This window comes from Giraffa tippelskirchi, chromosome 3 (assembly GCF_054371585.1).
Source record: "Giraffa tippelskirchi isolate mGirTip1 chromosome 3, T2T-mGirTip1v1.2.pri, whole genome shotgun sequence".
Lineage (NCBI taxonomy): Eukaryota > Metazoa > Chordata > Mammalia > Artiodactyla > Giraffidae > Giraffa > Giraffa tippelskirchi.
Genome location: NC_137277.1, coordinates 50,648,787 through 50,663,032, shown reverse-complemented (window position 1 = coordinate 50,663,032; position 14,246 = coordinate 50,648,787). Strand labels below are relative to the sequence as shown.

The 14,246-nt window shown below is 37.9% G+C and overlaps 1 protein-coding gene across 20 annotated transcripts in view; it reads right to left on the bottom strand.

Annotated features, from left to right (window-relative positions):
• The window catches only part of BCAS3 (BCAS3 microtubule associated cell migration factor), a 611,473-nt gene that overhangs the window by 511,742 nt on the left and 85,485 nt on the right, over window positions 1-14,246 (bottom strand). For all 20 annotated transcript variants that reach the window (XM_081584989.1, XM_081584991.1, XM_081584990.1 and 17 more), the window contains one exon: window positions 2,296-2,368. In XM_081584989.1, coding sequence (XP_081441115.1) covers window positions 2,296-2,368 — 73 coding nt within the window. The remainder of the gene's footprint in view (window positions 1-2,295; window positions 2,369-14,246) is intronic.

Genomic DNA, 14,246 nt, shown 5'->3' with positions numbered 1-14,246 from the left:
GAATATTTCTACCAGTTTCTGTTCCCCAGCTATAGCTTTATAACCTATTCTGGAAGTTCTTAGTCTTCTGTAACACTGCCAAACTTTACTATTCCTTTAGGTCCAGCACATGCTGTGTCTTCTTCATGAGGCCTTCTCCTATCAATCCAGGTACACTGACCTCTACCTTCTTTGAATTCCAATTAGACATCACTGGGCTTTGCAGGTGGTGCAGTGGTAAAGAATCTGCCTGCCAATGCAGGAGACGAGGGTTCAATTTCTGGGCAGGAAGATTCCCTGGAGTAGGAAATGGCAACCCACTTCAGTATTCTTGCCCGGAAAATTCCATGGACAGAGGAGCCTGGCAGGTTACAGTCCATGTGGTCACACAGAGTCAAACATGACGGAGCACACATAGATGTCATTACCCCATATATCATTTTCTATGTGCTATGTTTTTGCTTTTAACAACATTCTTAAATCTTTGGGACACAGAATTAGGTTTTCATGTTTTGTATCTTGATCCCACACCTAGCAGAGTGATGAGTACACAGTAAATTTTTGCTGACTTCAACCCAAAACTTTACACTGGAAGAAAATTGTCTTGTAACACATGGAGTCAAACCATTTCCCCAGAAAGCAACAATTAAGACTCCAAGATCAATCATGTTTACACCATTAGCACATTCTTTCTTTGTGCACTGCATCCATGACCCAGACACTATCAGCTGAAAGCACATGGCAAGGACTACGGGTTGCCAAGCTTAATATTCATTTTGATCCTCTACCTTACTAACAAAACCACAGTAAAATCCCTGATTTCCTTGTAGCTAGGAGTTCAAGATGAGGAGATACTAACTCATAAGAGAGTAGCCTTCTTGAGATCATAAGGGGAAGGGGTCATATTCTAAAAGATGTCAAAGCTAGAAATGGAAAGAATCTAGATCATTAATGACACATAGCAAAAACATTTCATTGGCCCTGGACTGCCTACCCAGTAATTCAATTCCAAGGTTTGTATAGGCCACTGGAACTTTACCAGCAATTGAAAATAATTCCTAACTGGAATTATATAGTGAAAAGGTCACTACAAATCTGGTAACTAAATCACTATAAGCTATTATGAAGAATATTGTTCTCATTTAATATATAGAGAAGGTAGGGGAAAGGGAAACTTGACTTCAGGAGCAATAACAATTAATCACCTTAGTCAGTAAGCCTCTCACTGTCACAAATGCAATGAGCATGGAACTAAGAGTATGCCTGCTTGAAGAATCCAGAAAAAAAGTGGATATATGTAGATGTATAATTGATTCACTTTGCTGTACACCTGAACCTAAACACTAAAAATCAACTATACTCAATAAAAACTTAAAAAAAAAAAAAAAGTATGCTTGCTTGGGTTTGAATCCAGTTTCACTGTGAGAATTCAGTGCCTGAGTTTCTCTAAACTACAAAATAGGAATAAGAACAGTATCTATTTCAGAGTATTGCTAACAGAAATAAAAGAGAAAATTCATGTAATGCCTTTAGAACAGTGTTAGGCACATGCTACAACAACAATAAATTGTTGGCTAATACACAATATACACTATGCTATATATTATTACCATTAAGATATATTAAATTATCTTCTATTAACATCTTACCTAAGGATAATATATATTCTAATATAAATATAAAGCATGATGGAATACATATTACTATATAGAAAATAGATAATCAACAAGGACCTACTGTATAGCAAAGGAGGAACTCTACTCAATACTCTGTAATAACCTATATGGGAAAAGAATCTGAAAAAGAAAAGATATATGTATATGTATAACTGAATCACTTTTCTCTACACTTGAAACTAACACAACATTGTTAATCAACTATACTCCAATATAAAATAAAATTTTTTTAAAAAGATGCACAAAACAATGTAAAAAAAATGTTAATAACAGTTGATGATGATGATGACATAATAGTAACTTCTAATCCACTGTAGAAGGCCATTATAAATACTAAAAAAAATAAATAAATAAAATGAAACATATTTTTCTTAATGATGCTAATCCTTCATGACTGAATTCTGATATACTGCTTTCTTTCATGTCCTGCTATCACCCTACATTTGAGAGAAAACAGTTGAGCAGAAAAATAAAGTGGCCTGTGTGGCAAAAACCCTAAATATGTTATTAAATTCTGTTCCATCCCTCTTGTAAAACCATAGTCTTATGGTAAACAAAGACTTGAAGACATTAAAGTTCCCCCTCTGAAATAACACAAAATTTTAATAGTGGTTCAAAAAACTTTTTTTTAATTCCTTACCCAGAAGATCCAGTGCTCTTACAAACACCAAGGAGGGGCCTTTTTTCAGCAAAGTTGTCACACTTTTGAGCACCTGATAAGGAACATGAAGTAAAATGTAAAACAAAACTTCAAAAAGTATTGTTCTATATTCTTACTATTTTCATTCTCTCAAAATATTTATGGCTAAAGAGACAGCAAAACATTCATTTAAATCAATATATTTATACAATTGAACAAAAAAATAGAAAAGCTATAAATAAACCTATAACTACTTTAAAAATGAACCAACATTTAAAACCTTTTTTTTAATTGGCAACAACCTCAATTTTACACATGTTCTCCATGTAATTAGAAAACCACCCCCAATTCCACCAACTAATTACCCAAGAGTTGTATAATTCTGATGTCAAAATTAAATAAAAGAAGGTCATAACAGAAACTTTAAAAACCTCAAAATTTCAGGCCATTCTCAATGTACAACAGTGTAAAATCCTGAAAAAAGACTAGTAAACTGAGTAGCAGTGTATTAGAAAATAAAAATCACTCAGACCATGAAGAAAGAATGAAAGACACTGTCAAGCAAAGAGCTCCAAGAAACACACAAGCAAAGCACCCTGAGTGAAGTCAGAGGATGCAAACACACATCACTTGCAATCAACTTTTTAGTTTGCTGCTTACAAATAGGTAAAATCACCTGGAAATGTGGCTAAAAATACCAAAAAAATTGAAACTATCATTAATAATTTTTTAAAAATATAAGAAGATATTTCAAGCATGAAACAAAATAACAATGCAAAGAAAAACTGATGCTTAGAAATGAAAGAGAGATCTGGGAAATTAAAAAGACGTTAGATATTATTTATGGAGAAGGAAATGGCAACCCACTCCAGTGTTCTTGCCTGGAGAATCCCAGGGACGGCGGAGCCTGGTGGGCTGCTGTCTCTGGGGTCGCACAGAGTCGGACACGACTGAAGCGACTTAGCAGCAGCAGCAGCAGCAGCTTAGCAGATATTATTTAAAAACTCAACACAAGGATAAGAGAAAATTTCCTAGAGAACAGAGCCAAAAAAAAAAAAAAAAAACGTAAAAAAAGAGAAAAACAGCATTAATTTATATACACATAAACAGGCTTCCCAGGTGCCTCAGTGGTAAAGAATCCACCTGCTGATGCAGGAAAGGTAGGTTCGATCCCTGGGTCAGGAAGATCCCTTGGAGGACGAAATAGCAACCCACTCTAGTATTCTTACCCAGAGAGGAGCCTGGCAGGCTACAGTCCATGGGGTTGCAAAGAGTGAGACACCACTGAGCGACTGAACACAAACACACACAAGAGAACTGTTAAAGGACTGTCTCAAAGTTCCAACATATAGATAGGAATTCCAAAAAGAAAGAACAGAGAAAAACAGAGGAAAGAATCCATGAAATGTTCCAAAATTTTTCATAGAACAAACAAGTATGAGTCTATAAGCCCCTTGCAGGTCTAATACAATGAATTCAATAGCTGAACTACATGTCTATCATTTCAGGACACCGAGTCTTAAAAAGAATTTTCTATAGAGGCTCCAGGGAAAATAAAAAGGTTGTTTACAGGATCCGGAATTTAAATGATTGCTCTAGATACTACACTACTTATCCAAAAACCTACAGCTAACATCATGAATGCATTCCCCCTAAGGTCAAGAACCAGGCAAGGTCTCCACTCTCACCACTGCTATTCAACATGGTACTGGAAGTTCTAGACAAGACAGAAAAGAAAGGGGGAGGACTTCCCTGGTGGTACACTGGAATCCACCTGCCAATGCAGGGGAAACAGGTTCGATCCCTGGTCCAGGAAGATTTCACAGGCCACAAAGCAACTAAGCCCAAGGGCCACAACTACTAAGCCCAAACTCTAGACTCTGAGAGGCGCAACTACTGAGCCCGTGCTGCAACTACAGAAGCCTGTGCGCCTAGAGCCTGTGCTCCACAACAAGAGAAGCCACCACAATGAGAAACCCGTACACCGCAACTAGAGAGTAGCCTCTGCTCACGGAAACTAGAGAAAGCCCCCATGCAGCAACAAAGACCAAGCACAACCAAATATAAGTTTAAAAAATAATAATGACTATAAAAAAAAAAGAAGTAGAATTAAAGAACAGGGAAAAAAAGAAAAGAATGGGGAGGAAAGTCATATGGATAAGAAAGGAATAAATAAAACTCCCAATCTGCAGGTCTTCCCTGGTGGCTCAGACGGTAAAGAAGGTGCCTGCAATTCAGGAGACCTGGGTTCGATCCCTGGGTCAGGAAGATCCCCTGGAGGTGGAAATGGCAACCCACACCAGTATTGGTAAATCCCATGGACAGAGGAGCCTGTAGGGATACACTCTATAGTGTTGCAAAGAGTTGGACTCAACTGAGTGATTATACACACACACACACACACACACACACACATGTATTTGCAGACAACACAACTGATACAACTAAAACCCAAGGCATCAATGACAACAAAAACTTCTAGAGCTAGTGAGTTAACTCAACAAGTTTACCAGAGTCAAGACCAACATAAAAAATCAACTGTATTTCTCAGGACTTCTCCGGTATTCCAATGGTTAAGAACCCACCTTGCAAAGCAGGGGACACATGCCTGGTCAGGGAACTAAGGCACCACAACAAATGATGATGCATGATGCAATGAAGATCCAGCATGCCACAACTAAACTCTGATGCAGCCAAATAAACGAGTAAATATATTCAGCCAAATAAACGAGTAAATATATTCTTTAAAATTTTTAATATAAAAATGAGGAAAAGATATGAACCAACATTTAAATATAGAAATGGGCAATAAGCAGATGAAAAAATGCTCCACATCACAGGTCATCAGGGAAATTCAAATCTAAACAATAAGACACCATTCCATAAGCATTACGCTGCCCAAAATGTAAAACAACAACAATACCAGATGCTGACGAGGATGAGGAACAACAAGAACTCTCCATCATCACCAGAGGGAATGCAAAACAGTGGACAGGTTCTTACAAAACTAAACATACTCTTACTACGAGATCCAGCAATCATGCTTCTTGGTATTTACCCAAAGGAGCTGAGACCCTTGCTCACACAGAAACCTGCACAGGGATGTGGACATCAGCTTTGTTCACAGCTGCCTAAACTTGGAAGCAATCAAGACACGCTTCAGTAGATGGGTGAATAAATAAATGACAGTACCTCCAGAATTTGCTGTATGACACAGGGAGCTCAAATCTTGTACTCTGACACCTGAGAGGAGTGAGAGGGAGATTCAAGAGGCAAGGGACATATGTATATCTATGGCTGATTCCTGTGATATATGGCAGCAACCAATAAAATATTGTAAAATCCTCCAATTTAAAATACATTAAAAATAAATAAATAATAAATAAATAAATTGTTGCCTCCAGACAACGGAAGATGACTCAAGATTAAAACAAAATGAGCAACAGATAAATAAAAAATAAATAAATAAAACAAAATGAGCTATCAAGCCATGAAAAAACACAGGGGAGGCTTAAATATATATTGCATGGCTCTCGAAAAGGCAAAAGTCCATTTTCAATATTGAGACAGTAAAAATACCAGTGGTGTTCAGGAGTTTAAAAGGAGGGAGGCATGAATAAGTAAAGCACAGAGGATGCTTAGGGAAGAGAAACTACTCTATAGGGACACAACAGCAGTGGAAAAGGTCAGTTTTCATTTCAATCCCAAAAAAGGGCAATGCCAAACAATGTTCAAACTACAGCACAATTGCAACTCATTTCACATGCTAGCAGAGTCATGCTCAAAATCTTTCAAGCTAGGTTTCAACAGTACATAAACTGAGAAATTCCAGATGTACAAGCTGGATTTAGAAAAGGCAGAGGAACCAGAGATCAAATTGCCAACATCTGGTGGGTCATACTGCTCAAGGGTTTCTCAAAGCAAGAATACTGAAGTGGTTTGCCATTCCCTTTTCCAGTGGACCACATTTTGTCAGAACTCTCCACTATGACCTGTCTATCTTGGGTGGCCCTACATGGCATGGCTTAGTTTCATTGAGTTAGACAAGGCTGTGGTCCATGTGATCGGATTGGCTAGTTTTCTGTGATTGTGGTTTCAGTCTGTCTGTCCTCTGGGGAAACAGTGGCTAACTTTATTCTTTTGGGCTCCAAAATCACTGCTGATGGTGACTGCAGCCATGAAATTAAAAGATGCTTACTCCTTGGAAGGAAAGTTATGACCAACCTAGATAGCATATTAAAAAGCAGAGACATTACTCTGCCAACAAAGGTCCGTCTAGTCAAGGCTATGGTTTTTCCAGTAGTCATGTATGGATGTGAGAGTTGGACTGTGAAGAAAGCTGAGCGTCAAAGAATTGATGCTTTCGAACTGTGGTGTTGGAGAAGACTCTTGAGAGTCCCTTGGACTGCAGGGAGATCCAACCAGTCCATCCTACAGGAGATCAGTCCTGGGTGTTCACTGGAAGAACTGATGTTGAAGCTGAAACTCCAATACTTTGGCCACCTCATGCAAAGAGTTGACTCATTGGAAAAGACCTTAATGCTGGGAAGGATTGGGGGCAGGAGGAGAAGGGGACGACAGAGGATGAGATGTTTGGATGGCATCACCGACTCGATGGATATGGGTTTGGGTAGACTCCGGGAGTTGGTAATGGACAGGGAGGGCTGGTGTGCTGCAGTCCATGGGGTCGCAAAGAGTCAAGACACGACTGAGCAACTGAACTGAACTGATGGATCATAGAAAAAGCAAAGGAATTTCAGAAAAACATTTACTTCTGCTTCACTGACTATGCTAAAGCCTTTGAGTATGTGGATCACAACAAACTGTAGAAAATTCTTAAAGAGATGGGAATACCAGACCACCTGACCTGCTTCCTGAGAAACCTGTATGCAGTCAAGAAGCAAAAGTTAGAACCAGACATGGAACAATGAACTGGTTCCAAATTGGGAAAGGAGTACATCAAGGCTGTATATTGTCACCCTGCTTGCTTAACTTCTATGCAGAGGACATCATGCAAAATGTCCGGCAGGATGAAGAATAAGCTGGAATCAAAATTGCCAGAAGTATGAATAACCTCAGATATGCAGATGACACTACCCTAATGGCAGAAAGTGAAGAGGAGCTAAAGAGCCTCTTGATAAAGGTGAAAGAAGAGAGTGAAAAAGCTGGTTTAAAACTCAACATTCAAAAAACTAAGATCATGGTACCTAGTCCATAAATTTAAGGCAAACAGATGGGGAAAAAATGGCAACAGTGACAGACTTTATTTTCTTGGACTCCAAAATCACTGCAGACGGTGATTGCAGCCATGAAACTAAAAGATACTTGCTCCTTGGAAGAACAGTTATGACAAACATAGACAGTGTATTAAAAATCAGAGACATCACTTTGCTGATAAAAGTGTGTATAGTTAAAGCTATAGTTTTTCCAGTAGTCATGTACGGATGTGAGAGTTGAATCATAAACAAGGCTGAGTGCCTAAGAATTGATGCTTTTGAACTGAGAAGACTCTTGAGAGTCCCTTGGACTGCAAGGAGATCAAACCAATCAATCCCAAAGGAAATCAACCCTAAATATTCACTGGAAGGACTGATGCTGAAGCTCCAATACTCTGGCCACTTGATGCAAAGAGCTGACTTATTGGAAAAGACCCTTACACTGGGAAAGATCAAAGAGAAAAGAAGAAGAGAGTGGCAGAGGATGAGATGGCTGGATGGCATAATTGACTCAATACATGAGTTTGAGCAAACTCTGGGAGATAGTGAAGGACAGGGAAGCCTGGTGTGCTGCAGTCCATGGGGTCACAAAGAGCTGGACACAACTGAACAACAACAATAATGGCACTTACACGTCTTTATGCATTTGTGAAAACCAACGGAATGTACAACACCAATAGGGAACCCAAATGAAAATAATGGACTTTAACTGATAATGATGTCACTGTGGGTACCACTGTGGTGCAGGGTACAAAAAGTGGGGAAGTTGTGCCATGAGTGGGGTCAGGAGATATCTGGCAACTCTCTGTACTTTCTGCTCAATTTTGCCATTTAAAAGATGCTCTTAAAATATTAATTTTAAAAAGATGTAGCAAGCTCTTGGACACCCATGTTCACCACAGAATCATTAACAATAGGAAAAAGGTGGCAGCAATGCAAATGCCCATCAAACGATGACTGGACAAAGAAAATGTACATATTAAAAATGAAATTCTGTCAGATGCTACACATGGGTGAATTTTGAGGACATTATTCTAAATGAAATAAATCAGTCATGAAAAGACAAACACTCTATTACTGTACTCATAAGGGGCATCTAAAGTAGTCAACATTCAGAAAACTAAGATCATGGCATCTGGTCCCATCACTTCATGGCAAATGGATTGGGAAACAGTGGAAACAGTGACAGACTTTATTTTTGGAGGTTCCAAAATCAATGCAGATGGTGACTGCAGCCATGAAATTAAAAGATGCTTGCTACTTGGAAGAAAAGTTATGACCAACCTAGACAGCATATTAAAAAGCAGAGACATTACTTTGCTGACAAAGATCCATCTAGTCAAAGCCATGGTTTTTCCAGTAGTCATGGATGGATGTGAGAGTTGAACTATAAACAAAGCTGAGTGCCGAAGAATTGATGCTTTTGAACTGTGGTGCTGGAGAAGACTCTTAAGAGTCCCTTGGACTGCAAGGAGATCCAATCAATCCATCCTAAAGGAAATCAGTCCTGAATATTCATTGGAAGGACTGATGCTGAAACTGAAACTCCAATATTTTGGCCACCTGATGCGAAGAACTGACTCACTGGAAAAGACTCTGATGCTGGGAAAGATTGCAGGCAGGAGAAGGGGACGACAGAGGATGAAATGGTTGGATGGCATCACCAACTCAATGGACATGAGTTTGCGTAAACTCCGGGAGTTGGTAATGGACAGGGAGGCCTGGCGTGCTGCAGTCCATGGGGTTGCAAAGAGTCGGACACGACTGAGCAGCTGAACTGAACTGAACTGAAAGTCGTCAAATCCTAGAAACAGAAAGAAAAATGTGATTACCAGGGCCTGGTGATAGAGGGAGAAATGGAGCGCTATTGTTCAATGGATGTGGAGTTCTTTGAATGTACTTAACACTGCCAAGCTATATAATCAAGTTTCCCAGGAATTCCCTGGTAGTCCAGTAGTTAGGGCTCTGCACTGCCACTTCAGGGGATATGGGTCCTGATCAGGGAACTAAGACTCAGCATGTCACACTGCATGCCCCCCACCAAAAAAAGTTTGTAAAGATTTAAAGACATTAAATCTTTTGTGATTTTTACCACAGTTTTGAAAAAGGTACAAAGAAATTGTGTGGTTGCACAAATATGTGCCTACTGGCTGTGTGTCATTAGGCAGATATATAGACAGATATTTAGTAACCTTCAGTGCTAAAAACAAAAACACATAAACATCAATTTCAGGATAGGGTAGTCTTCTTTGGGGTTTAGGATGGAGAGAATTTCGGGGAGGGGTAAACAGGGGGCTTAAGCACTCTTAACAGTGTTCCATTTCTTTGCTAGATGGTATACACCAAGTGTGGGGCTTCCCAGGCGGTGCTAGTGGTAAAGAACACCCCTGCCGATGCAAGAGACACAAGAGATGCAGGTTCGATTCCTGGGTCGGAAAGATCCCCTGGAGAAGGGCATGGCAACCCACTCCAGTATTCTTGCCTTGAGAATCCCATGGATAGAGGAGACTGGCAGGCTACAGTCGATAGGGTCACAAAGAGTTGAACACGACTAAAGTGACTTAGCACACACACATACACCAAGTGTAATGTAAATGTTAATAATCCACATTAATGGATCCCTCCAAAAATAATGAGGTTTAAATGTGGATACACATTTATATTGTGCTGTGACATAATATACTTTTAAATTGTGATAATAATTATACAAAATAGATTAAGACAAGTTGTATGATCCATTCACAGACTGTATTATCACACCTTAAAAATATCAAAACTATAAACACAGTGTTGATGAATAAAGTTCTCCATAACCAATTTAAATTTTGAGAAGCTTAGAACAATTAGTGCTTACATTTTCACTAAATATTAATTTACTATGGATTGTGTGCTTTTCCTCCTGCTAAACAAATAAATCAGATTTCACAATTAACAATATGACTTCAAATGAAGCACAAGTTAAAAATTAACTAGTCCAAAGCCCATGATATTTATGGTTCAAATTAATTATAACTGGATTTCAGCTACACAAGGTCAATTCTTCACTCTTACCTATTTCACCTTCACCTTTAACAATACCTGTTTTGCCTCTGCTTCCTGGTGTTTTGACAAGGTCTTTACGGTTTCTACCTGGTATTACACACACCAATTTGCTATTTTGATGAGTGGCACATCATGTCTTTAAAGTGCAAATAATACTGGCAAGAAAGGTTTGATTGTTTTTGTGTTTTTCAAACCTGAATTGAAGAACTTCATTGGTTTCCACTGAACTATTGGGTCACAAATGGAGAAGGGAATGGCCACCCACTCCAGTATTCTTGCCTGGAGAATTCCATGGACAGAGGAGACTGGCAGGCTACGGTCCACAGGGTCACAAAGAGTCGGACATGATTGAGCGACTAAAATACACTGGGTTACAACAGTCCTACCGAATTTGCTCTCTAGGTCAGTCACCTGACACTAAAGATTTATACTCTTCATGGATATTCAGAAAAGGTAACCAAGCAAAAAATTTACACTACAAAATAAGGCCCTCACTGAAGAACAATCTAAAGCCAAAAGCACCCACTGTACCAGCAAAACTGTCTGGAAACAGGAAAGACTAGTCTACAAAAAGCACACAAATCATAACAAATCCTTCAAATTTCTTTGAAGCACACTATCCACTGAATTTTTTTCAAAGCTAGAAAACTATATAACATAACCTTAACTCTGCCTTAAATAATGTTGTTGTGGACAGTTTGAATAAGCACAATTTTTTTAAGTGTTGGTATAAAAATTCTACAATCTCATGAACACTGTAGCTATTAACCTGATTTTTCTTGCAATATAAATAGCATGTACTCTCCATGATGCCTAATGGAGTCATCACCCTCCCATAATGTAATCCTCCAAATTGTAGAGGATTAACTTTTTATATATAAAATTGTGTTTATTTGCATGTACAATAGAGAATGACGTTACATACACCTGTTCTACAGCATTTAACAGAATGTAGCACGATGATTGAAATGAAAAGCGGTTAGCTAAATCCATCAAATATAAAAACTATTGCAATCCTGTTGCAAAGTCCTTTTGTTAAACTCCTTTTATTCTAAATCCTTTTAATTCTGTCCTATAACACTAAAACATTTATAAAAAAGCTTAAAATCCTAATAAATCGCACAATTAAAGTAATGAAAATGGGCCTGCCCACCAAGTCACCAAACTCCTTCCCCCTCAACAAAATTCAACAGTTTTCATGTCAGAAAATATTAAATGATACCCCCTACCACACACACCATTGTGAACTCACTTAAACTGAAGAGTGTAAGTTTATTAATCAACCTTAAGAATTTCAAGATACGAAACAGAAACCAGTTTTGCATGGATCCAAAAACATATTCAGAAAGGCAAATAAACATCCAACTGATATTAAGATTCTAACTCTACTCTGTGATGTTGAGGATGATACCTGGAAAAGAGAGATTTTTACATAAAAGTATGTTAAGTAGGCACTAAGGAATTTTAACTGAGACTGCCTGCTGCAGAAAGATTCCACAGAACAATTTAATTCATTTTGTCAGTTACACTGTTTCCAAGTCTTCCATTCCATCTGTTATTTTATCAAAATAACTCTTGCAGAAAATATTTAAGTCAATGGGGTTGTTCAAACCCATTTTCCTTATAGATTCTCTCAATGTGAGCTTCAAGCTGTAGTCATATTTTTCAGATATAAATTTTAGATAGAAAGTATGATCCTATTCAGTTTGTAGTCAATATATCTTATTGTGTGTAATTTCAGATTCTGGGTAGATATTTTCCCACTAAAAAGTTCTATTTTATTAGACAATGTTCTATTTTGTGCTATAAAACAATCTCCATTATGAACTAGATTACTCCTCATGCTTACTTCTCACCTTAAAGAGAAAAAAGTAAGGAATATTTTAGTACAAAGAAAACAAAGATAAAACGGAAGATACGATGAAGAGGGAGAAATGGGGAAACAGATACACAGGTTGCAGGTACCATAAACCAACCACAAGAAAACCAGGACAGAAATCTTATTGCCTTAAATATGTTTTATCAAAACATGATCACCAAGTACATCTCTGCATTTGCTTCAAATATCCAAAACATGCATATACATTTTAGACTCCACAGTTACACAAAAACATTAAAATGTTAAAGGCAACATTTTTTAGTTCTTCCTAGCTTTATTATCTTCCTCCATAAGTTAAACTGTCTAGTATATGAAGTATCCCTTAATACATAGTAGCGTCACATTATTTCTCTTCAAGGATTGATCAGGCCCCTTATGTTCTTTCACAGATCTGACTTACCAGACCTTTTAACAAACACCAAACACAATTCATACATGTGACAAAGGAGTAAAATGAGATTTTGAGAGGCTAAATCATTTTCCCAAGTTGCTGTGGTACTAATACATGCAAATCAGAAAGACAGCCCAGAATTTGTTCCTCTGTTTCTCTGGCTCACTGAAAAAAATCACTGCCAGAGAGTTATGATTGAGAAGAACTCCACTGGAAAATAAATAAAATTACTGATAAAGGCTAATGCATCTAATCGCTTAGTGTTTTAATTCTCTCATCTGCAAAGTGGAGATGAGTACCCATACCTCACAGAGGACTGTTGTGAGGATTAAAAAAGGTAATAAATGGAATGGCCTAAACAAGGCTGTGACAAGAAAGAATTCAATAAACTTTATGCAGTTGTTATTGTTGCTGGTAACTGTCATATTGTGAATCCATTCATCTACTTTCCTGGTAAGAAAAAAATACTGTTTACATCCTTAACTCCTTCCGTGCTCCTCTACCATGGTGTCAGTATCTCTCTGACCTAACTCTCTGCCCTGCTCACCCACATTGGAATGTACCAAGGACACTTCTGCCTCAGGAACACTCCATTTTCAGCTATCTTCTTAGAACTATCACGTTATACTCTGTCACCTCCATAGTTGTCTTACACACTTTTTTTAGGTCATTGCTAAAATACTTTCCAATCAAAAAGATCATCCTCTATCATGCTTCCACTCCTTATTCTGACTTGTTTTTCTTTAAAGCACTGAACAGGGCTTCATGTTATACACATTCAATTGATTTACCTATTTCAACACACTCAATGGTGCCTCAAACTCAATGACACAAGAAGACTTCTATGACAAAGTTCACAACAGCTTTATTCATAATAGCTCGAAGTATATGAATTCATCTCAATAGAAAATGAATAACATAGTCATAAAATGGAATACAACTAAGTAATAAAAAGGAAAGATGTACTGATACATGCAACATTGTCAAGAACAGGGAAAACTATTCTTCTAAAGTGAAAGTGGGACAAGAGATGCTTCCAAAGGGGTGAGGATGACTGGGAAAGGGCATGTAAGGACCTTCCAGGGTAACAGAAATATCTTTATAGAGTATGGGTTACATAAGTGCATGCATTTGTCAAAACTCAAGCTGTAACAGGTAAATCTGTGCACTTCTCTGCTGTAAATTACACCTACATTAAGAAATTGAAGCAAATAAGCAAGTTTTTCATCAGCAAAGGAAATAAATTGTGTGCAAGACATGAATAATGGTTGATTAGAGTGGTAAGAAGAGAGGTGAGCTTTTCCCTCTTTTTCATCTAAAATATGACCAAAATATCAGTAGTTAGTCTAGGGGAAGGGTATACATGAGTTCACTGTCATATTCATTTCACCATTCTGCGAGTTTTATGTTTTTTGCAGAAACA